The 25,421-nt window shown below is 50.3% G+C and overlaps 1 protein-coding gene across 1 annotated transcript in view; it reads left to right on the top strand.

The window, feature by feature from the left end:
• ADAMTS6 (ADAM metallopeptidase with thrombospondin type 1 motif 6) overlaps positions 1-25,421 on the top strand; it is a 94,879-nt gene that overhangs the window by 13,907 nt on the left and 55,551 nt on the right. The window contains exons 3-5 of the mRNA XM_029075956.2: positions 695-841; positions 11,898-12,039; positions 24,949-25,056. Coding sequence (XP_028931789.2) covers positions 695-841; positions 11,898-12,039; positions 24,949-25,056 — 397 coding nt within the window. The remainder of the gene's footprint in view (positions 1-694; positions 842-11,897; positions 12,040-24,948; positions 25,057-25,421) is intronic.

The following is a 25,421-nucleotide window of genomic DNA, read 5'->3' as shown; positions in this document are numbered from 1 at the left end:
TCACAATGGCCGTGTTTTTGGAGAAATACCACATGTGGCCTGGTTGAATCAGTACTGACTGAATGCAGGACCATCTGAAGCGACCGATCATCCTCATGGTGTGTGTGCCTTGATTCCTGTCGACTTCCTTCCCCTTACCTCTCGGGTCTCTCTCTACGCCCACCTGCTGACCCCTGACCAACAGGGGCCTTTTCTTCAATTTTTCCATTGATCCCGAACTGCTCCAACAGCTTGCAGCAGGAGATATCAGGAAGCAGGTTTCTTGTCATGACAGTTTGCAGTTTTAGTCTTCCTCCCAGGATGTGTCTATTAAAGGCCGGCGCATGGCCGACCCCTGTCACTGTGGTCCCGTGGTCCTTGGGAGGAGAAATCCTAGGTGTCTGGGAAATCAGTCATTGTTATTTATTGAGCACTTACTGCATGCAGAACACTGTACTAAGCGCAGAGTTGGGAAAGGTGATCATCTCCACAAAATTCCTCAGTTACAGAACTGAGCTGGGTTTTTGGAAAAGCTCCCTTCTCCAGCACATCTCCTCCGCAAGACCCCCTGTAGCTCCGAAGAGCAGCCCCATCGGTGGGGAAACTGCATGCTGGTAGAAAGATTTCCTGCCCCCGAAGGAAAGTAACGGATCTTTTATCTTCTCTCTCCCCTCTTTGTTCTTCTCTCTCCTTTCTCCGTTTTGTTTTTGGACAGTTTCGGCATGAACCACGATGGAATTGGGAATTCTTGTGGGACCAAAGGTCACGAAGCTGCAAAGCTCATGGCCGCTCACATCACGGCCAACACTAATCCATTCTCCTGGTCTACCTGCAGCAGGGACTACATCACCAGCTTTCTAGAGTAAGTAATCTCCGGAGGGAGATGAAAAGCTGCTCCAGAGATTTCTCCTCCGTGAGCTACACGCAGTTCGGGGTGAAACCAGGAATTTTTACCCGGCTTCGTTCTTGAGGCTTGAATAAGAAAGTGGGGAAATGCCTGAAGTCTTTTAAAGTGGTGGCAAGACCTCTTCGGTCTTTTCCAGAGGCTCAGCTCTGGTAAGCAGATTTCAGTGGAGCTGCACCAGGGATGTGGTGGGGCACGGAGGGCGGATTGAAAAAATCGTCAGGACGGTGGTTTTAGTAAGTAAGGAGCAGTGCCAGGCACCCAGCAGATGCCACGATTTGTTGTTTAGGGGCCCCACCAACGTGTCTTCAACTTGATTTTGACGGTGGGAAGCCGAAGTCCCATGGTGTTCCAGGGATTCAGGAAGCAAAGTGCAGGGAGGGGCCCTGGGGCAGGAAAGCAGAGAGCCCTGCTGGGAAAGCTACGGAGGCAATCGGAAGGTTTTATAAACAGCCCAGCCAGGCTCCCTAACCCTGAGGTGAGGTCGAGGTGCTTCTGGAGGCAATGAGGAGGTGGCCTCTGTGGGCATGACATGAGGAAAGGTCACGGTCCCATCCCTGTCCATGCTCCCCACCCCACAAATGGCACCGGTGAGATGGCAGGTCCTTGTCTGATTCACCACCATCAGCCACTCCAGGGAAAGCTATATCCTGACACTGAGCCTCCTGGGAAGAGGGCAGACAGGTCCAGAGCAGTGGCTGGTGCCGAAATCTGGGTCAAGAAACTGGATTTATCTGTGCTCTCCCGCCCAAAGTTTGGGTTTTAGCTTCTATGATGCCTTTAGGATTCTGTTATCTTTGGGCGGAGAGAAAAGAAACAGGAAAGGTGGAGCCTGAAAATTGGTCAAATGATAAGAATCAGACCACCAACCTCAGAATTTCTGTTGGAAGAATTTCCCACCGTTATGCCCCGCCCCGTCCCACAGATCCATTTTTTGAGAAGACAAGCCCATTTTCAAAGCCCTAAACCACAGTCAGTGGGAAATGTCACATAGTAGTATTTACTGAGCACCTAGTGTGTGGAAAGCACCATACTAAGTGCTGGGGAAAAGCAGGAGAATATATATGGACATTCAAACCCAGGAATCATGAAGTACAGGAGTTAGTAAAGAAAGCTGGTTCTCTTCGTGTGGTGCCCATTACAAGTGAGAGGTATTTAGTGTGTTTGTCAGGGCACGGTAATATGGTGAGTCTGCTGGTTCCCCAATGGGGGGAAGTGAGAAATCAGGGCTGGGGTCTCCTAAGGCACTGCTTTTCAACCACCGGGCCCAACTGATGAGGTAAAACCTCTGTAATGTTGACCTTTGAGGCAGAATGGTGGTAGTGTCTTTGCTTATCTATTTGTTTTAGATAACAGTTGGAGCTCTGTAATTTAAATTGGTTATTTCCTTTTAAAGGTTGCTTTGCCTGGTAAGCGTTGTTTCACTTCTCCATTCTGGGTCTCGGGACTGTCCTTCCCATACAAGACAGCCCGTGAATGGGTGGTCCCCAGAAAAAAAGAACCCCCCCCAGTGACTCCAGTGTCTGTACTGTGGGCTGTGAGCCCCAAAGGGGCAAGCCCCCCCCCACCCAGCATCCAGCTGCTGCGGCACTGCAGAGCACCCGGGAGCGGTGGGTGGATCTGGGCTGAAGGTAAAGGTCTTCCAGGCCTATGAGGTACGATGCGGAGAAGAGTCAGAGCATATTGAGAACCTAAATGAAAGCCCACCACTCATCATCTGTGCTTCGGATTTCTTGGTGACCTGTAACCCCAGTGGTCTGAGGAAGGCTGGGAAGAGCCATCGAAAGTGTGCTGAGCGAGTAAAAGAAACAGAGGGTCCCAGTATTTCTGGAACCTCATTGTCAGGCTGGGATTACCCTGGGCACATCCTGAGGATTTATGTATTCCGACAGGCTCTCGTGAATCTAGAGGTTGGATTTGGAATGTTGGGCTTTTAAAGGTCCCTAATTTCCTGCGGTGAAGTCCATCCTTCATCCAGGACGATCTGCTGGGGTAGATTCAGAGCTCAGGGTTGGAGCTCCCTAAGGCAGATGGATCCACCATTCAGTATGTTCTCAGTGATCCGGCTCAGATGAGTCGGATATGTGGAAAGAAGCCACTGGTACTTGGAAGGCACACATGATCGGGAGCTGTACCAGATAACTCTGACCAACGTCGGAGCAGTGAACACGGTGGTGCCCCTGAGCTAACAAACCTCCAGCTGCGGCCGTGGGAGCAGAGGCCACGAGAGGAGTGGCCACCAGAGCTTTTGCCGGCAGAGCTGGGGCCAGAGAGCCGAGGGCTGCCGCTACGAGAGCTGGAGCTGCAAGCAGGGCCGGGCACCTGTTCACCAGGCCGTCACTGCCCACCAGGTTGCCTTGTGTGACATAGCTTGGCCACCTCTGACTCGGGCTGTGGCCCGGTTGCCTCACCTCCCCCATGCAACAGAGAAAGGCTGCCCATAGGAAACACGGACGAACCACAGAGGGGTGACTGAGACATTGTTATACGTTGCAGACTGGATCTCCAAGAGACTTTCCTCCAAACTCTTCTCCTTCTTCAAGTGAGAGGAGACGTTTCAAAGAACCCGCCTCACCGACTGTCTATCCAAGGGGTTTTGACTGGAAAATTTCATCCTCCATTTCAGAAGTAAACATTTGGGAACCCTCAGTCAGTGGTGTTTATTGAGCGTCTACTAGGTGCAGTTCAGAGCACTGTGAGTTTGGGAGAGTATAGTTGGAGCAGCACGCTTTCCCTGCCCACAAGGAGCTTGTAGTTTAAGGGGGAATCAGAGCCGCGTCTTCACTGGTGGAATTCCATGGGGCTCAATGTCCTTCTGGACCTCGGATTTTCAGTTAAAGCAGGCATCTGGGGCCTTGCCCCCACTCAGCACTGTCACGCGATCAAGCAGTGGACCGACCCGATGGTGTTGGACCGACTCGACGGTGTCCACCACCTCAGCCCCAAATTGAGATCATTGGTGACACCTAAACTGACACCATTTAACTGCGCTCGAGAAGGCAAGAGTGGCAAGAGAAGGCCCAGGCCCAGCTGAGCGTTTTGGCAGGTGTTGTTTGCTGACATGCTGTCCCGTCCTGAGCCGTTTGTGGATGAACTCTTGCCCATCCACAAGCAAGATCCTGTGGGGAAAAACCAGAGGAAAAAACTCCAGAACCCTCTAGTCCACTCAGGCAGGTCCTTAGGCCTGAGCCTGCCAGGCAAAGGGGTGGAGATCATCGGAAGCATGATTCCTCTTTTGCCCCATCCTCCCTGGATGCGGGATATCACTACTCCTTTGGGCTCAAGCGCCGCAAGAGAATTGAGGAACGTTCTGATAAAGCGAGCTTGTTTGGATATGACGGGCCACGGTGTCGCATGAAACAGCTCAAGCATGTGCATAGTGTCGCAGGAAACAGCTCCTGGGCATGTACGATGTTGGGCTCAGCAGGTTTTACCAGCACAGATTTTTCTGAATGTGGAGTTTTCAGAGAGTGCCTCCCTTGCGTTCAGGGAGAGCTGGGTGTACACACCTGTGGCTAGTGCTTCTTGAATACCTGGGAACTGATACTCCCCAACTCCCACTATCTCTTAAGCTTGGCAATTCAGGGAAGCAGCATCGCGTTGTGGATAGTCAGTGGCTTGGGAGTTAGAGGATCTGAGTTTTAATCCCTCCTCTGCCACTTTTCTGCTGTGTGACCTTAGGGAAGTCACCTGACTTCTCTGGGCGTCAGTTACCTCATCTGTAAAATGGGGATTAAGACTGTGTGCCCCATGTGTGACATGGTTTGTGTCCAGCCCAATTAGCCTGTATCTACCCCAGCGCTTAGCACATGGCGCTTAACAAATACCATAAAAAAGCAGTGGTTGGGGGTGGGGGGACACGACTCACAATCCTGCTTAGATCATAGAGAGCCGTATGCCATTAAAATGGACTGGCTAAGATGGCGTCTGAGGTTTCCCAACAATGGCTTCAGAGGTAGGACCCCTCCTCTCTGCTTGGGGCAACTCTTCTACCATCAAGAAAGTAGACAAACTTTGGGTTCGGTCACAAAATGACCACTATCCTCCAACCTGCTCAAAGCTAATAGAAGGCACGAGCAATCCGGACTGGTTTCGATATGTTTTTTCACTCCTCAGGTGGAGGGCAGAAGTCATGTCTGATTGCTTTCAACAGCTCCAGAGGTTCTGAGTGAAAATTGGCCAGTCTGCCAATTCATTTAGGGTCCGTGGAAGGATCCCAGAGCCACCACAGGGTCTCTTGTGGTTCCAAATGAAATCAATCAGGCAAAGGTATTTATTGAGCGCTTACTGTGTGCAGAGCACTGTAGTAAACATTTTGGAGAGTACAAGACCCAGAGGTGGTAGACACATTCCCTGCCCACAAGGAGCTTAGTCTAGAGGGGGAGACAGGCACTGAAATAAATTGCAGATATGTACATCAGTGCGGTGGGCCTGAGGGTGGGATGAATATCAAGTGCTTAAAGGGTACAAAGTCAACCGCAAGGGCAGTGTAGAAGGGAGAGGGAGTAAGAGAAATGAGGGCTTAGTCTGGGAAGGCCTCTTGGAGATGTGATTTTAATCAAGCTGCGAAAGTAGGAGAATGGTGGATTGTCTTATATGAAGCGGGAGGGCGTTGCATGCCAAAGGGAGGACATGGGCAAAGGGCCCGTGTAGCATAGATGAGATGGGGCTGTGGCATTTAGGTTGGCATTAGAGGAGCGAAATGTGCGGACTGGGTTGTCGTAGGGCATCAGCGAGATACGGCAGGAGGGAGCAAGCTGATTGAGTGTCTTTAAAGCCGATGGTGAGGAATCTCTGTTTGATGCAGAGGTGGGTGGATGACCACCGGAGGTTCTTGAGGAGTGGGGAGATGTGGACTGAATTTTTTATTAGAAAAATGATCCAGAGTGAAGTAAAGATTGGAGTGGAGAGAGACAGGAGTCAGGGAAGTCAGTGAGGAAGCTGATGCAGTAATCAAGGTGGAGTACGATACATGTTTGGATCAACGTGGTAGCGGATGGGAGGAGAGGAAAAGGCGGATTTTAATGATGTTGTGAAGTTTGATCAGACAGGATTTGGTGGCAGGTTGAATATCGACAGGAAACGTGTCTGCCAGCTCTGCTGCACTGTATTCTTCCAAGCACGTAATACAGTAGTCTGCACATAATAAGTGCTCAATAAATACCAGTAATGATGGTATTTGGGTTGAATGAGAGAGATGAGTCCAAGATAATGCCAAGAAGACCCAGACTTTCCCTTTCCTCAGGAAACATTAATAAGATCAGCATGGCATTGTCTGGAGATCTTGGCAAGTAGCATTTTGAAGAAAGGTTCGAGCAGGACAAAGGATGCTGAAACCTGGGTTTCCCAGACCCATGGTTGACCCAACTCGAGATTCTGCCTCCAGCAGGAGCCTCGAGGGACACTTGGAAGAAAACAGGGAGGTGGTTGCCCACCTTGACATCCACTCTCAGATGGACCACGGACCTGTTAGATTCTTCTCGACCCTTAGCAGACCCCTGAGGGTCCCATTGACCCGTGGTGCACCAGTGAGGGTGAGGGGGCCTCACTGAAGAAAAATCCGTTCATTCAGTGGGGTCCAAGGACCATCTGTGCAGAACGGGCGCCCCATTCCACCCGTTGGTCGGGACCTCTCAGAGTCCTCATTTGGCCCTGCTTATCCAAGTCATCCTCCTTGGCCCCGAAATGGGTGATGTGCAGTGTGGGAGATGCCAGCAAGCAGCAGGTCAGACACCCCAACCCTCCAGACAAAGTTCTCTCAGTCCTGCTGATATTCTCTCCCTAGCTGCTCCAGACCAACTTCTTCATTCTCTTCTCCCCGACTCAGCCGCAACACCCTATTAACCGGTCTCCCCTGTAATTCCTCGATCCGTTCCCCTCCCTTCCCAATTCTTTTGGGGGCTCGAGAACAGCTACAAAGGGGTAGGCACAGCTAGACCCAGAGAAAAGCCCTGTGTATTATCTACCACTTACGCCCTCCTCCTGCCATATACACACACACCCAAACTGGTCTTGAGTCCATCACTTAGGGAGTTAGGGGGCCAGGGGGATAACAAGGAGTGGAAGGAAAGGGGGCAAGGAGCAGAGAAAGGCAGAAGTTGAGGCAGAGGTTGCTGGGAAATGTAATTTAGACTAGTCCCTGACCATCCCACTCACTGTCTTAAGGCCACTGGAACGGCTGCTCCTCCTTCTCTCTCTGCCACTGACTGTATCAGTGTGGATGGCTGAGGGATGGGGGTCGGGGGAAGGTAGAGCCCCGGGAAACCTGCCAGAGTGAAACAGCTCAAGCTTGGGAAATTTAAAATGACTTTACCCAGCAAAGATTGTGCTCCTTTTCCTAGGCAGAAATATGGACCTAAAAGCTTGGGAGGGCCCCCTCCATCCTCATTGTGTTATGTCAAGCACAATCTTGGGAGACACGAAATCCCCAAAGGGGTTCAGGAGAATTTCTCCCCAGGAGCTGAGACCGTATGCGTTTGGAGCTAGCTGCACATAGGCTCGTGCCCAAATCCCTGGGATTCATTCTGCACAGTCTGAAGTGGGGACCCCTGAGACCTAGGGCAGCTGCCCGACTTGTCCCAGTAGAGTTGGGTTCCCCCATTTAATTAGGGAGCCCTGGGATGCCCTTTCAAAGGAAATGGCACAACACCCCCGAGACTCACATGCAGAGAATGCCTCCCTTGCTCTTTAGCACAGGGAGGTTGGGATAGGATGAGCTTGGAGATGAGAAAGCGTGGGGTTCATAGGAAGATGGATCCTAAAGGAAGCCATTGTAGTTTTGCCAGATGACAGTAAGCATGGTCATTTATCTCTTGGTAAAGTATTGACCAAAGAGCTTAGAACCCCTGATTCTTCCTCTCGGCCCTCCATGTTGGCTAGAGGCAAGGGGTCTACAAATTTGAGCGCGGAATGGTTCGCATGATCCCCCCCCCCGAGCTGGGGAGCAGAGCCGATGGCGGGAAAGCATTCCTGGTACCAACCCTGTGCTCCTCCAGATTCACTCAGAGGGCACGTCTGGAGTATTCTGAGATGGCGGGTGAGGGGGAGGGCGCTCAGGAAAACAGGAGTATTTGAGAGGCTGATGTGTACTGCTTTTGCCTTTCAATGTCTTTATTGATTACAGGGAATTCAGTGTCTGAAGTAGAAAATTTGCTGAAGACTTCAAGACTGCAAATAGAGTTAATGTCTAAAGTGCACAAGTTGAGTGGTCCATAAAATCATTTTTGTAATTGCTGATAATGTCCGGAAAAATATTCCTTGTAAGCTGAGTGTTAATTCCTTAATTAACTCCTTTTAATTCTGAGTGGCGTAGAGGATTCTAGGAATTGTATTCGGCAAATCAGTAGATTGCTAGGAAAAAAAAAGTCAAAAATGCCAACTTAATTAAATCAGCCTTGCAGATAATGTCTTGCCTGCTTCCCTATGGCCTGTCACAATTGTGTTGGGGTGGGGCAATAGGAAAGTAGATTTTTCTCATCAACATTCTAGCATCTGGGTGGTGTAGGATTGAAGAGCAAGTGGGCGGGCAAAATTCCTTTTTATGGGCTGGTAAATTTTTGGTGCCAATCTGCAAGGTTGAATCAGATGTGAGGTTCCTTACCCTTCCAAGTTGGTAGTCACGTGATTTTAAGACCAAATTTTTGGACCGAAGGAAGATTGGTGCAGTCATTAGGTTTAAGAACTTCCGTTCCAGTGTACGAGGCCAGATGGGAACCCCGCTTTTGAAGGATTGCCTTGCTGGGCACCTTCCTTCCAGAGCAGCCGTTTAAGGGAGAGCTTTTAGGTCCATTAAGTTTGGAAAGCCGGGGGTGGGGAGAGTACAGATGATCGATGCCCCATCTGCTTGTTTTTGAAAATGAAGGTGGTCCCAAGAGGCTTCACGAACCTTCTCGGCGAAACCCAACAGTGTGTGCTTCAGGTCTTGGCTTTCCCTACGGAGATGCTTACCTTAACAAGGCCCATGTGGCTTGCCCACGCCCACCGTGTCCTAGCATTCCACGCTGTTTCCCAAAGTGGAATCCCAGAAAGGATGTGGAAAAGGGACCCAGGTCCAAATGTGTTCAGACTAGACAGCGACACACTCCACGTGTCCGGGAGCGAGGAGAGAAAAAGCGAAGCGGTGGATCAACCCGTGCGGCTCGCACCCCTCGGTGGGCGGTGTTTAGAGGTGCCGGTTCTCACTGGATCGCCACTGGCGGCAAGCGGGTTTACGGTGGGCAGCCTTGCCTGGGGCCCAGCATCAATGGAACTGCCCGGTTGACCATCAGGAAAGGATTTTCCCTCAGGCCACTTCTGCGTCTGGGACCACCACTCGAGAGACGGCCCTGCACCCCGTGGCGAGAGGCGGCTTTGGGCCGGCCCTTCTCGGGCCCACAACCACCCTGCGGGCAAATGTCAGGTGGAAGCGGCGTCTGTGTCCCCCTACTGTTTGACAATAATGAAACTGAATTGTTACTTTCAGACAGATTCTGAGCCGGTGCTGAGCGGAGGAATACAGTCCAGCATTTCTGGGGGCTTTTCATCCACAGGATTCTTCCCTCAAAAGCGTTTGCTCCTTTTCCTCTGGGTTTCCATGTCTCCACCGCACCTTCAAGTTCTTACCTTCCTTTAGCACCTGGCTTGCGAAGGTGCCCTCGGGGCGGTAGTCCAGGAGAAAATAGAAGTCGCAGCTCAGGACGAAAAGGAGAATGAGGCAATTGGAATTAGTGTCCATCGCCGTCGAACTACCGGTGTCCTGCTACCGGTGTTGTGAACCAGCTCCTTCGGTTGCCACGGTTTTCCCTCGGTCCTGGGCATCAGAAACCTTCCCCAGAGCCCGTTCCTCTCCGACTTCCCCAGAACCGAGCTTTTCTGGCCGGAGCGGCCCCGTCAAACGTCGGTCTTCCAAGTTTGCTCACTTCCTTGGAAATGAGTACAAAACACCCCCTCCCGGCCCATCCCCGATTCAAGTCTGGCTCAGCGCCCCGTCCCCCCGTTCCCTCCCCCGACCCCCAAGTGGAACTGCGTCAGTCCCGAAACCCGTATCCTTTTGGTTCAGCGAGCTTGAATCCAGAGTCTCCCCGAGAGATGAGGCTGGTGGTGGCTCCCGGAGCTGAACGGACACGGTTCGTAAGCCTGGGCCTGGGAAGGGAGAGCACAGGCAGGAGGGCCCCGGCTGGCCAGGGAAAGCGTCTGGTTTGCAGAACCAGTCCGGAGAGGGATGCTCGGGCCCAGAACGCTGCAGGACCTTTGGGGATCCCGGTCGTGCGGAGTCAGTGGTGTTTACTGAGCTCCTTCTGTGTGCAGAGCACTGTGTTGAGCGTAGAGTTAGTTGACTCGGTCCTCAACCCCACAAGGAGCCTCCGCTTCAGTGGAGCAAAAGTCTGGGGCCAACGATCCACGTTGCCTGGGAGGAAAGCACCGTTTTTCCAAAGGGTTTTGACAAACAATGAGTTTCACTTGGCCGGGAGGACCTGACCCACTCGGAGAGGTAATGACCCGCAGCCTTCTGTGACTCATGGGTAGAAGCATCCAAATTCAGGTCAGGCCGCATCTCCCATCCCCGCTTCCGGGGGCTGTCAATGAGGAGGTCCCCTCTAGGAGAGGAAAGGGGAAGTTGGGGCGAGAGGAGAAGGGGGCTGGGAATGAGATAAGACTCAGTGGACTCTGTCATCCGTGTCTCTGAATGACTCCCTCCGGGGACCATGTGTTTGGACTTTAAAAGCACCGAAGTTGCAGGTGTCGACGCGGTCTTGTTTTAATTAGACGATACGCTTTTCCCAGCCTCGAAAACGCTGAATGAAAAATATCTGTAAGATGCACCGTAATGAAATGTTTCTTTTTCTTATCTGCGAATGAGTCGAAGAGCCCTCAATAACAGTTGTAGAACTCTGACTTGTGAAATGATTTTCCTTTGGCAAGGTGCATGGAAAAGATTTGGGGGGCCGGGAGGGGGAAGCCTGAGTGCCGGCACAATTGACAGGAATGTTGGAAACATTTTTGAAATGTTGGCATTGGAATTCTTTTAAAAATTCAAACTTATTCACAGCTGAAATGAAAGTAAAAAAGCATCTGTCCTATTTTATGCCCACTGACTACATAAAACCGAACAATTATATTTAACGGAGTCTAAGGCTTGCTAAACAAAGGAACTCTGTCTGGATTTTGGAGTTCTTTATATTATTTGTTCCACTACATTAAAATATTATGTTTGAGTGCAGACGTACTTTGAAGAGAAGAGATTCTAAAGAGAGAACTCTCTTTTTCTTTTTTTTTCTTTGAGTCAGATGACCCTAGCCGAAATATGAAATGTCTAAGAGACTAAACACTTCCAAAACACTTGTGGGAAGATCTTGGGCTTCTCCGCTGACCTGTCATTAAGGCCATTTATCATTAGGATATTTCAAGACCCTACGGACACCCCTGACTACAGAATCGCTTTCTTTGCCCAAGGTGGAAGTCTGTGGAGTAAGCCTTGAAGGGTTACAACCACTTTTTCTTTTATTTGCTCGGTTTTGATTTTTTTTTTTAACTCTACTGCCAGATGTGATGTGTTTTCACTGAAAACACACGGGCGGCTCTAGAACAAAGATGAAATCCTGCCTCGAGTTTCTCCAGAACGATTTGAAATTGGGGGGTGGGGTCCTAGAGCACCCCCCCAAACATACACAAGGGCCCAATCAGTCAATCTTTTGATGATATTTATTGAGCGCTTACTGCGTACAGAGCATAGTACTAAGCGTTTGGGAAATTGGTAGACACATTCCCTGCCCCAAAGAAGCTTACAGATTATTGTGAGCGGTCGCCTCATTGGTTGGGGCAGAAAGGCAGTTCCCTCCATTCCTGCCAGTTGTAAGATTTCAGCCAATGTGCCGTTGTACGGTGTTTGGAGTGTTTAGGCCGGCAGGATGGGTTGCTTTCAAACCCTTCCCCGACCCGTGCACTGTTAGAAGCGAGAATTCGGCCCGGGTATCGTAATTGTGATTGCAACGGTCCGTAGAGTGCCTAATTGCCTTTGATCCTTTATGTTGAACAGTTCAGGCCGCGGTTCTTGCCTTGATAATGAGCCTCCCAAGCGTGACTTTCTTTATCCAGCTGTGGCCCCAGGTCAGGTGTATGACGCCGATGAACAGTGTCGCTTCCAGTACGGAGGAACCTCCCGCCAGTGCAAATATGGGGTAAGACGTCTTAAATCCTTCCTCTTGGTGCGCCGCCCCTTCCCCAGGACAGATTCCTGCGCGTGTGATGCGGTCAGTCGGCCAGTCGTATTTCTGGAGCGCTTACTGTGTGCAGAACACTCTACTAAGCGCTTGGGAGAATAAAATATACCCATAGAAAAGACACATTCCCTGCCCACAGTGAGCTTACAGTCTAGAGGTGGAGGCAGAGATCGATATAAATAATATTACAGATATGGGCATGAATGTGGTGGTGCCGGGAGGTGGGATGAATAAAGGGATCAAGTCAAGGCGACGCAGAAGGGAGTGGGAGAAGAGGAAAGGGGATCTTAGTCAGGGAAGGCCTCTTGGAGGAGATGGGCCTTCCAAAATTCTCTCAGAGTGGGGAATATGGCTTTGAAAGTGAAGAAGATGCTGCTGGGGCAGGGAGAGCTCCCTGGGTTTCCCCTGGGAATTTCAGCATCACAGCCCCAGTAGGAAGGGTTGAGGCCTCCCTTCCTGTAGCCCCTGGATATGCTGAATTCTCAGCGGTCCGGGGCTCGGACCAGCAGCTTCCCATAATTCATTCATTCACTTGTGTTTATTGAGCCCTTAACTGTGTGTGGAACACCGTACCGAGCGCTTGGGAAAGTATATATACAACAATAAGGAAGACTGCCCGCCCTCCAGGTAGGTAGGGCAGCTGGGCAGGGTCTCCATTTCCTCAGAATCGAGGGTGCGGCACCATCTGAGGCCGATTCTTGTCGTACCCTCAGTCCCGGGGCCTTGGGGAGCGAGCGGTGGGATGCGTGGAGGCTGGAGCCGAGGCCTCCCACCGTCTTAATTGCGAGCCAAACGAGGTACCGGAAAACAGTCACGAAAGCTCTCGGAGAATTGCCATTGGGGATTATGGGGAGAAAACTCCAGGGCTGGATTCAACGCTTTCATTTAGGTCTACCAATTATGGATGATTTAAGCTGTCAGAAACAGTCTTGCCTTAATTCTCTGGGCAGTTCCATTCCCCCACTGGCTCTTGAAATATTCTTTGGAGGCCTAAATTATCTGAATAGTTTGCTGGGGTAGAATCATCCCCAGTGTCATGGCCGATGGTTGGTTTAAATCAATCGGTCAATCAGTTGATTGAACGCTTCCTGGGTGCAGAGCACTGTACTAAGCGCTTGGGAGAGTACAATAGAACAGGGTTCAGAGACACGTTCCCTGCCCACACGAGCTTATAGTCTAGAGGGAATTTATACTAGTCTAGAGGGGGTTACCCTCAAAGAAAGTCCATTCTGTCTAAGAGGGCGGCGTTTCGAATATTAGGCTAATTTTGTCAGAAAGTAATTCAATTAGAGAATGATTGAAAATGTCTGGTCCGGCCACTTGGAAGTTTAATTTTATCTGAAAATGCTATTTTAAAACCCTCGTTTAGTAATATTAAAATATAAACAAATTTCAAGTCAATCAGACAAAACAATATACCCGTCGCACTCGGGCCAGTTCCTTCTGTTGGGCGGCAGTATAAAGGGAATTCATTTTTAATATCCCTTGGGTGACAAGTGTAATATTATTTTTGGGGCAGCTCTCTGGCAGCACATTCTGTCCGTTCGATTTAAAGGCTGCGTGTGGCTGGCAGGGCCTCTCTGCCTTGGGCCCTAAGTACTGCTCTTGAACTGCTCTGGTTCCTGTTGAGTGGCTCTCCTTCTCTTTCCCTCCCTTGTCCATTTTGCTCCCTGAGACGGCGGCGCGGACTCGCCGTTCTTTGCGGGTTCTGCCCCGTTTGAGTTTTCTCCCTTCATCCCTTGCCGTTCTGGGAGCCTCCCGCCCGGGGAATAGCGTGCGGAGGGAGCGGCTGTGAGAGACCCATCAGCTTCTCCCTCTTTTGGCTCCTCCTTTTGAGGTCTTGGGGAGATGCCACCTGAACTGTCAGGGGCCTGGTAATAATAATAATGATAATGTTGGTATTTGTTTAGCACTTACTATGTGCAGAGCACTGTTCTAAGCGCCGGGGTAGATACAGGGTAATCAGGTTGTCCCACGTGAGGCTCACAGTCTTCATCCCCATTTTACTGATGAGGTAACTGAGGCCCAAAGAAGTGAAGTGACTCGCCCACAGTCACACAGCTGACAAGTGGCAGATCCGGAGTTCGAACCCATGACCCCTGACTCCCAAGCCCGGCTCTTTCCACTGAGCCACGCTGTCTGCTCAACCGGGAGCGATGTGGGATAATTGGAGTCATTTGGGCTGCTGATACAGTCTCGAAATCAGTCAAGTGAGTGCCTGTCGGCCAGTGCGGCAGGGCCACGTGGGTCATGTCTGCTTATTGTTATATTGTACTTTCCAAAGCGCTTAGTACAGTGCTCTGTACACAGCGCTCAATAAATACGATTGAATGAATATTTTCTTCCCCCTTAAAGATATAACTGCTTGGCTTGGCTTTCCGATCCCCCTATAGGAATCCATCCCTCCGCTGTTTCAGCGGGAGGTGGCATCCTTGCAGGACTCAGGCCGAGACCGGTTATTTTCGCTCAGAGGACGGTTGATTGGTAGTGAAGGGATTGGATGTATAAGGTTGTGTTTTTTTTTTTCCATATGCTCCTCTGGCATTCATTCCTTTGTGCTCTTGCGCCAGGAAGGACTTGGGAGCTATGAAATCAGGCTTGAAGGCTTAGGAAAATGAATATACATTTCCAAATCGAATCCAAATGAAAAATATACTCTCTCTGTCGCTCTGTCAGTCTTTCTGTCTCTCTCTCTGTGCAGTAGCTCTGGTTTTCCAAGCTAAAATGTTGTCTAGGAACTTCTCAAGTGATAGAATCATGTGATAACAGTGAAGAGTAGAGGGCACCTAGGTGGTTGCTCCACAATTGTTTTTTTTTGTGCCTTGCCCTGCCCAAGCGCGTTGACGCCGTTGGCGGCTCCAACATTTCCTGTTCTGCGTAAATAGCCCCTCCAACCCCAAGCCAAGGCGCTTCTGCTGCCGAAAGGGCTGGTTTCGTTGGGTTCTGAGAACAGGGGTAGGTCAGGTGATAGAGGAGGGGCAGAGAGGTTCTGCCCATGGGTTATGGGAAGTCACTGAGAAGGCTGGGGTGAGGAAAAAGTGTTGCCATCCCATTGATGATAATAATAATAATAATTATGGTATTTGTTAAGTGCTTACTATGTGCTAAGTACTGTTCTAAGCGCTGGGGTAGATATAGGATAATCAGATTGTCCCACGTGGGCCTCACACTTTTAATCCCCATTTTTCAGATGAGGTAGCTGAGGAACAGAGAAGTTAAGTGACTTGCCCAGGCCACACAGTAGACAAGTGGCAGAGGCTGGATTAGAACCCACGTCCTCTGACTTCCAAGAACGGGCTCTTAGTACTATGCGACACTGCTTGGACTGGAGCTGAGTGTCTACAGTTGGAGCACTTGGGGTTAAGCATTAAATCTAGTGCATTAGACCCATTGGGTGCTCAGTCAATACCAGTACCATTTCCCGGGCATCAACTCTGTGAGCCCGTCAAAGGGCAGGGACTGTCACTATCTGTTGCCGATTTGTACATTCCAAGCGCTTAGTACAGTGCTCTGCACATAGTAAGCGTTTAATAAATACTATTGAATAAACTCTGTGGGGGACTGTGGGGGCTCATGCCCCGAAGGGCCTCCAACTCTGGGGCAGTGCCGTTGTTTTCACCCAGAGCCATTCGAGTTGGACTCCCCACCTCATCCATCCCAGCCTAGCGACACACCCCGAGAACCTCCGAGCAGGAGCTGGGAGACCCCAGATTATCAGTCAGTTAATCCGTGGTATTTACCGCATGCCTACCGAGTGCTTGGGAGAGTTCACAGGAAGCACAGGAGATGCCCCCTGCTCACGCCGACATTGAAAAGCCGACACCTGGGCTTCTTTGACCATCACCCAGCTCTGCCACACCGGTCCTTGAATGGCCAGTCATGGTAGTTGGAGAAGGAGATGGAGTCCTTACGGCCTCTGGGTCAGAACCAAGTTTGGGGTCCATTTCGGGTGGGGATTTAGGGTCCTGGAGGGTTGTCTTTCGGAGGAAACCGAAAACCGAGACCTTTGGTCCTGGCTCTGAGGGCAAAGGACGATGTCTGCAGTGGTCAGAAATTATACCTGAAAGTTGTGGCTCCCGCTCCTTGACCACATCCACGCTAGGGAATTTCTGCGCCAGATTGTCTCGGCTATATTAATAATAGTAATCATAGTGGCATTTAAGTACTTACTATGTGCCAAGCACTGTACTAAATTCTGGGTAAGATGCAGTACGGTCAAATTAGACACAGGCCCACAGTCTAAGGAAAAAGGGAGAACAGGTGAGGAAACCGAGGCACTGAGAACTTAAGTGACTTAGTCAAGGTCACACAGCAGGCAAGTGGCAGGGTTGTGTTTAAAACCCAGATCTTTTTCGATTCAGAGCAGGATCCTCAGCTTTGCAGGGACACCCGCTGTGTTTTCCCAGGTGTGTCTCCCCCTCAGTAGGTACTCAGTAATTATTGTTGATTGATTACGCTCATGGTAAATCCCTCAAGCCAGGCAGGGTTATTTTTTATATGTCCCCCTCTGCCTATTCCAGTGTTCTGTACAGTAGATGCTCAAAAAAATGTTCTGTAAATAGAAAGGCCATAGTAAGTGGTTGATATATTGCTCTCCTCACAGAAAGCTACTGTATCACTCTGCATACATAGGAGCCTAGAACAGTGCTCTGTCCATAATTATGTCCAATACTGTGTATTGCCCACGTAAGCTGCCAGTACAATAGGTGTCAAATGAGTCCTACGAATACTGGAAAAAAACGTGCTTTGGCTTTCTCGGAGACAAAAAAACAGTAGCATTCTCGAAAAGCATCAGTATGAATTCAGTCATTGGTATTTATTGAGCACTTAAAGTGTACAGAGAAGCGTACTAAGCACTTGGGAGAGTACAGTGCAACAGAATTGGTTGACGAGTCCCCCGCCGACAAGGAGCTTACAGTCTAGAGCAGGGGGACAGGCAGGAAAATAAATTACAGATATGTACGAAAGTGCTGTGGTACAGAGGGTAGGGTGAATAATAAGTGTTTGGGGATACAGATCTGTGTGTGTAGGGGACCTAGAAGGGAGAGGGACTAGGGGAAATGAGGGCTTAGCCAAGGAAGGCCTCGTGGAGGAGATGTGATTTTAGTAAGGTTTAGAAAGTGGGGAGAATGGTGGTCTGTGATATATTCATTCAATATTCATCCAATAGTATTTATGGAGCGCTTACTATGTGCAGAGCACTGTAGTAAGCACTTGGAATGGACAGTTCGGCAACAGATAGAGACAGTGTAATCAGGGGATAATAGTAATGTTGGTATTTGGTAAGCGCTTACTATGTGCCGAGCACTGTCCTAAGCGCTGAAGTAGATACAGAGTAATCAGGTTGTCCCACGTGAGGCTCATGGTCTTAATCCCCATTTTACAGATAAGGTAACTGAGGCACAGAGAAGTGACATGACTTGCCCACAGTCACCCAGCTGACAAGTGGCAGATCTGGGATTCGAACCCACGACCTCTGACTCTCAAGCCCGTGCTCTTTCCACTGAGCCACACTGCTTCATATGAGCTCGGGGTATCACGTGACATCAAATTCCGTGGAAAGAGCACGGGCTTTGGAGTCAGGGCTCATGAGTTCAAATCCCAGCTCTGCCACTTGTCGGCTGTGTGACTGTGGGCAAGTCACTTAACTTCTCTGTGCTTCAGTTCCCTCATCTGTAAAATGGGGATTAAGACTGTGAGCCCCATGTGGGACAACCTGATTCCCCTATGTCTATCCCAGCGCTTAGAACAGTGCTCGGCACATAGTAAGCGCTTAACAAATACCAAAAATACCAACATTATTAAATTCAGTAATTCAGACAAGTATTGTTACGCTGTAGGTTTCAGGGGAAATGGTCTTCCCCGTTCTGCCGCCTTCGGCCTCACCTTGGGGAGAGAGGGTTTTCCCGGTCCCGGCCGGGGAGGGAAAGTGAGCTCGGCTCGACTGTCAGTGTGGGAACAACATGCTCTCAATCCTAATAAATGTGGTATTTAGGCACTTGCTCTGCGTCAAGCACTGTCTGAGTGCTGGGGTGGGCCTGAGATAAACAGGCGGGACTCAGCTCTTAGTCCCAAGGCATTCCGTTCTAGGGCATTTCTGACTTGGCACAGCGAAGGGATCCTGGGTTACATCATCATCTTCCCCACCCCTCCCCCAAAATGCCTTCTCACTCCTCTGGAATCCATTCGCCGCCTCCCTAGAATGTCCAGCGGCAAATCCCCCCATCCGGAGTGAGCGACGAACTCGCCCTGGGAGTTCCACCCTCACCCCGCTCTGCATTTTCCTCGAGCCGCTGCTTCTTTCTTCCTAGAAAAACCGAGGAACATGGAAACAGTAGCGCCTGTTCCCGAAACAATGCCCCGCATTAATGCGTTTAAGCTCAGGGAGGAAGTAGAAGTTGGAGCAGCCACTCGTGTTCAAGGCAGCCTTGCCATCTCAGGGATCGCACGCCCCAACAGCCTAGCGCCTCAGCGGCACAGCGGTCGAGTTCGGGACCCAGCCGGGATTCTGCCGCGCCCCGTTCCGAAGGGCGAAATCCCACCCGGAGAACACTGTAAAGCAGCTGTAGTGTTTAGTGAATGTTAACGATAAATAGTGCCCCGTTTACTGGTTCGCATCAAGACGCAGCGCAAGCCCAAAGAATGACTCGGGGCCCCAGACGGAAACCTCAGCAATGCGACGAACCGTATTACTCTTGGCAAACGGTTGGCTAACCCGTGGTGCGTTTTATTATCTGTGAAGTTTTTCTCAGCTAGTGTGGATTTAGGGCGAACCCATAAACATGCGCACGGGTACCGGGTATGTTTGCTCTTTGTTTTTTTTATGGTATTTGTTAGGCACTCACTACTCATCAAGCAGTGTTCTGTGTAGTGCACGTTAATCAGACTGGATACAATCCCTGACCCAAATGGGGCACGCAGTCCAAGTAGTAGGAGGGAGAACAGGTACTGAATGCCCATTTTGCAGTTGAGGAAACTGAGGCCCAGAGAAGTTAAGCGACTTGCCCAAGCTCACACAGCAGGCAATTGGCAGAGCTGGGATTAGGACCCAGGCCCTCTGGCTTCCCGGCCTGTGCTTCGTCCAACCCGATTTGCTTGTATCCTCCCCAGGGTTTAGTACAGTGCCTGGCACGTAGTAAGCGCTTAAGGAATACCACAGTTATTATTACGATGGTTATCACCAGGCCTTGCTTTCCCTCTCCTCGGAACCAAGGAGGGCAAAGCAGAGCCTAGAGGATATTAATAACAGCAGCGGTCTATGTATTGAGCACCTTCTGAGTGCCGGGAACTGTACTGAGTGCTTAGGAAAGCATCCAAGGGTCTGGATCTCACCCACTGAGTCTCAAAGCCCGGATCCCTCCCTTTAATTGTGTGGGCGCAAGCCCGGTGAACCTCGGTTTTGGCCATGTCATCTCGGTGAGGGCACCATCTCCCTTTCAGAGTAACACCAACCTGTGGTCGTTTAACGTGTCTCTCGCTCCTCACTGAACCAGTTGTGCAGAACGCTGTCCTGGGTGTCCGTCCCGGGCAGCGCGCTGTATTGATCGCCTCTCTAGGACCTCCTCTGGGCAGTGCACTAAACTGGGCACTCACTAGGTGCAGAGTGCTGTGTTGGGCGCTTAAGAGTAGAAGAAAAAAACATGGTCCCCGCTCTCAAGAAGCTTACAATTCAGTGAGGGGGATCCCAGCCCACTGACTTTCTCCCTGTGATCCAAGTGTTGTCAGAGTTCTCAGTCCCATTCGAGGAGAGGAGGAGAATTTGTAAAGGCTTTAGAGGCAATCAATCAATCACATTTATTGAGGGCTTACTGTGTCCAGAGCACTGAACTAAGTGCTTGGGAGAGTACAGTATAACTGAGTTCATTCATTCATTCATTCAGTAGTATTTATTGAGCGCTTACTACGTGCAGAGCACTGTACTAAGCGCTTGGAATGTACAAATCGGTAATAGAGACAGTCCCTGCCCTTTGACGGGCTTACAGTCTAATCGGGGGACTTGGTAGATACGTTCCCTGCCTGCAGCGACCTTACAGTCTAGAGTCTAGAGGGGGAGACAGACCTTAATATAAATTAATAAATTATATGTGCATTCGTAAGTGCAGTGGGATGAATAAAGGGAAGAAATCCAAGTGCAAGGGAGATGCAGAAGGGAGTGAGAGAAGAGGAAATGAGGGGGGACGGGGAAGGCCTCTCAGAGGAGATGTACCTTCAATAAGGCTTTGAAGGTGGGGAGGGAGATTGTCGGATACGAGAAGAGGGCATTCCATGCCAGAGGCAGGACGTGGGCGAGAGGTCGGCAGCGAGAGAGACGAGATTGAGGTACAGTGAATGGACTGGCATTAGAGGAACAAAGTATGCTGGCTGGGTTGTAGTTGGAGAGCAGTGAGGTGAGATAGGGAGGGTCAAGGTGCTTAATTGTTTTAAATACCAGTGAGGAGTTCTAAAGAGCTGGAAATTGGGCTCCCAAGGAAAGGTGAACGGAAGCTAGCTGGGCCTACCTGACCCGGAAAGCTGAACAAGGCTGAGCACTACCTAAGGGTCGTACTCTCCTTATGGATCCCCACCCGCTCTGAGGCAGAGCTGAGCAGGCTGGCTTGGCCTTGGCCTGTGGGAGAGCTGAAGGTCATTCATTTGATCAATCATTCGTATTTCTTGAGGGCTTATTGACACGTTCCTTGCCCACAGTGAGCTTATAGCCTAGAGGGTCCTTTCTGAATACTTAATATAATAATAATATTATTAACAAATACAACGATTATTATTATATTAATTATTCATGTTGTATTTGTTAAGTGCTGAATGTGTGCCAAGCACTAATCACTAGATTAAGCAGGGGAGACAGAAAATAATCAGGTCCCACAGAGGGCTCGCAATCTAAGCAGAAGCAGTAGAAGTTGAGAAGCAGCATGGCACAGTGGAAAGAGCCCGGGCTTGGGAGTCAGAGTTCATGGGTTTGAATCCCAGCTCCGCCGCTTGCCAGCCGTGAGACTTTGGGCAAGTCACTTAACTTCTCTGTGCCTCAGTGACCTTATCTGTAAAATGGGGGTGACAACTGTGAGCCCCACGTGTGACAACCTGATCACCTTGTATCCCCGATGCTTAGAACAGTGCTTTGCACATAGTAAGCGCTTAACAAATACCACCGTTAATTAAGTAGGAGGGAGACTAGGTATTGAATCGCCATTCTGCAGATGAGGGAACTGAGGCACAGAGAAGTGAAGTCACAGAGCAGGTACGGGACAGAGCCGGGATCAGAACTCAGGTCCTCTGACTCCCAGGTCTGTAATCTTTCCGCTGGGCCAGGCTGCTTCTCTAAGGGAGGTGTTTTTTATAGGAAAAGTGTCCTGATGGGGAGATCAGTTGAGCTCTGGCATGGGTTCTCAACCACAGCTGCCATTCACCCCCCTCTCCACCCTCTGACCCCCATGCAGCCCTCACCAATGTCCCCCTTTCCTGTTTGGGTTGATTTAGCCACCCCTCCACCAACGGGCAAGCGTTAGACGAGGTGACCTCTGGAGGACTTCATTCTTCATTCCAGCAGGAGTCAGATTGGCCAGACTTTTTAGTGGGAGGCAGTGAGCGGGAGTGGGTTTCATTTGCTCTTCTTCCTCTTCCGTGGACCCGGCTCGGTTCAGAGCACGAGCTGAGAGCTTTCAAGATGGCGGGACGGGTTAAAACTGGTCAGCTTTCCCATGCCGAGCTTCAGGTTTCAGCCCGGATTTGCCGTGGGGGGAGGGGGTCAGTCAAACCCTCTCATCTGTCTTGGAGAAATGAGAGTTTGCACTCACGTATTCAGTGGCAGGTTGAGTTCTCGGCCTGCATCTCAGGTTAAACGGCATTTCCTCAGTTTCCAGTGTCTCTTTCACCGAGTAATCCACACAATAGGATTAAACCCTATTTAAGGCTGGGACAAGGATACATTATCCTCTCTCATCCGATGGCCTCTGGACACCTGGAGGGAAGCGGTATGGGGGTGGGGGCAGGGGGATCAGGTCACCATATGCTAGTCCGTAATCTCTTCTCTTGTGGGATAAAACAGAAGTAACCTTTCTAAACACCCCTCTGGTCCTGACCTCCCCGGGCAGGGCTCTGTGTGACTTTCAACTGGTATATTGGAAACATCTGCTAGGAGATGTTACTGACAGAGGGAGGAAGTCTGAGGAAGTCTCGAATCCAGAGCCCCGGGGGTGGTGGGGGTTAAGGTAGTCTTGAGGGACGTAATGCTTTGGGCACACTAATGACCCTTTTAGGGCCCGTTTTTGCAAAAATCTAATGGTCAAAAAGGGAATCATTATCTCCAGATTACTAATTTGCCCTCCCCAGTAGATAGACTAATCATAAAGAGACATGCGGCTTGTCCTCTCATTTGGGAAATTTGGTTTTCCAGGAAGACTTGATGGTCCACTCCCCCCTTTCCTCCCCCAATTGTTCATTCCATTCAGACTGTCAGGGAAAGTGATTTTATTGGGGGGGTGTGGGGGGGTGAGTGGCTCAATCTTCAAGAGGCTCAGGAGTGCTCCAACAAGTTTGTTTGTATTTTGTTGAGAGGAAAAAAAAAATCCCTTCTATAGAATGATAAATTGTGCCATTGTGGTCAGAGGGGCCCAAGCTCGATTTTTCCACAAACAATTTTTCCACACATCTGGGGAATTTCCTTAGAAAGTCCATTTCCCCCCTCCTTGCTTCACTTTCTTTTTTTATATAATTTCAGAAGGTAGTTTGTGAGAAATATTTCCATTTGATAAACGTTAAACTGTTAAATGTGCGATTTTTCATGGGTGAAAACATTTGTTCCAATTATCAATTCTCTTTATCCTTAACATATGCACTGGGGCCTTCAGTCCCCCAAATCAGGCAGACTAGAAATCTGGAAGTTGCAAATGACAATGTAAATAAATGTGAATATTTAAGAAGCCCTTGTTCCTCTGCACACAATAGGCTGTGTTGAAATTTGTCTCAACAGCTTGGTTGAAACACATGGGCTCAACACTTCCAAAAGTGAGGAGAGAAGGGAGGTTCAGAAGCTGAATAATTAATTCTGATGTATCCTTGTTGTTGGCCCCAGCTTGAGAAGATGCCAGATCCTAGGTAATGGGGAGTGAAGAGTTTATGAAATGGGACAAGAAAATCTCCCCAGGGCCAACTTTTTATTTGAATCCCTACAAATCCTGCAGGATCAGTCATCACATTAATTGAGTGTTGTAGTGCAGGAAGCCTCATGCTAAGCACGGAGACAATTCCGGGCAAGGGGAGCGGGTGAGGAGTGGGAGAGAGAGACAGAGAGCGAGAGAGACAGAGAGCGAGAGACAGGCAACTTTAAATAAATTTGAAATTGTAACAGAAAAATATCAGTTCATCCCTGCCTGAAAGGGCTGGCACTCCATCTCCTCATCTTCCTCTCCTTCTCCTCTTCATCTTCCTCATTTTTGTCCACTGGAGAGTCTCCCCCTAATGGAAATTGTTCAGCGGGTGTGACAAACTAGCCGCAAACCACGTTGCTATCGTTCTTCTGGCGCTTTCTGTTGAGTCCAAAGCTGGAGCTGTGCCGGCAGTAGGATCTCAGGATATCCATAGGGAAAACAACCTTGCCGCTCCCTCCTCGAGCACACATCCTCCAGCTTGGGTTGGCCTAAAGACATAGTGAGGCAAATTTTGGAGTCTCCAAGAAAATTCAAAGGATTATGAATTAGAGAGTAAAACAAGGAGTGCCAGGTTTGAAACGGATTCCTTTGTTTGAGCGATTCCAGCTGAGAAAGCCGGGGATCCTAGTGACGGGGAGGGTGAGAGCGATCATGGGGTTCAGCTCTTCCTGAAAGTTTGGGGATCACCCCCTGCCGCTGATCCGGGTTCCTTTGGGGGCGATGCTGCTCCTGTGTTGGCATCTGCGCTCGGTCTCTGGGCCACCTGGCAGTAATTGGTACTCAAGTAAGGGCATGGGAGATGACCCTCCCCCTGGGGTGCAGCCTTGGCCCCGGGAGACAATCTGGGACAGCCCTAAAACCAGGTCGACTACCGTTCCAGGGCTCACCTGAGTCTCGGCCGCCCGGAGGAATCCTGAGCTGGGAACCAGCGAACGGCGAGCCTGCCAGGACTTGGCCTCGGTCACCTCTGATCCCCAGCCAGGCGGTCAACGGGGCTGGGGCTGTCCAGGCTAGAATGCTTAGAGAGCTCATGAAGAGAGGCATGGAGAGAGGAGGAGCTCAAAGCTCAGGATTCCTCCGCGTGGCCGAGACTCAGAAGTAGCCAGCTTCTCTCCCCCTGGACTGGGGCTTCCCTTAACCATCTTCCTTCCGCGTTTCCAAGGAAATGTGTCTTTTTTTGCCCCCAGCTGGGGGAAAACTGAGGCAACCTAGCAAATGGGCAGCCAGCTTTAAAAATATCTGAAGCACATCTGTCACCGTCCCCACCCAAGGAGGGTGAAGTCCTTGCAGCAGACTTTCCCAATGGAACTTCTTTTCCCCAGAGATAGGGAAGACACTTTCTGTAATATACTACAACAGGTCCTGCCGGGTTGGATTGGCAGAACATCCTTAGAGGGTTGTGGCTTTTTGAAGTGACACGAAAATGACCCATCGCTAAGTAACGGCCCAGGACTTAAACTGTGAGCCTTATGTGGGGTGGGGACTGCCTGATCTGATGATCCTGTAGTTACCTCAGCACTTAGTACAGTGCTTGGCACAGAGTAAGCGCTTACCGAGTACCGCGGTTATCATCCCCCTTCGCTTCGGCCTATTAACAGCACCGTCCGTTCTCGTTGTCTCTTTAGGAAGTAAGTCTGTCCGCGCTCGTGTGTCGGTTTTTGGAGAGGCTGGAAGCCGCTGGAGACTGTAATTCTAACGACCCCGCTTTGGCCTCCTCCTCCTCCAGGAAGTGTGTAGAGAGCTCTGGTGCCTCAGCAAAAGCAATCGCTGTGTTACCAACAGCATTCCTGCCGCGGAGGGAACCCTCTGTCAGACGGGGAGCATCGACAAGGGGGTGAGTGTCGCTTTACTGTTTCTCTCTGGCGCTGGGTTGAATGCTGGACCCTGGCATGTCTCCTCCCTCCCCCAACCCCTGGCCCTTGTGATCTGAGGATGCCCACCTGCGTCTCGCAGGATTGGAGTGTTTGGGGAGGGGACTGGCGGCACACGTCCGAAGGTTTCGGAAGAAACGGTCAGAGCGCGCATGCTGCGGCACAAGCTGGGGTTTGGCCAGACTGCAGTCTTGCCCGCCTCCCAACACACGGAAGCCCTGGGAATCCCGAATGGGAAGTTTATTTCTCTCCCAAGATACTTGGCTTCACAATCGCAGGGCAGACTGCAATTTGATAACTGGATAATAGTCATCGTAATAGTGGTGGC

Source organism: Ornithorhynchus anatinus, chromosome 1, assembly GCF_004115215.2.
Source record: "Ornithorhynchus anatinus isolate Pmale09 chromosome 1, mOrnAna1.pri.v4, whole genome shotgun sequence".
NCBI lineage: Eukaryota > Metazoa > Chordata > Mammalia > Monotremata > Ornithorhynchidae > Ornithorhynchus > Ornithorhynchus anatinus.
This window is presented reverse-complemented; position numbering and strand designations above follow the sequence as displayed.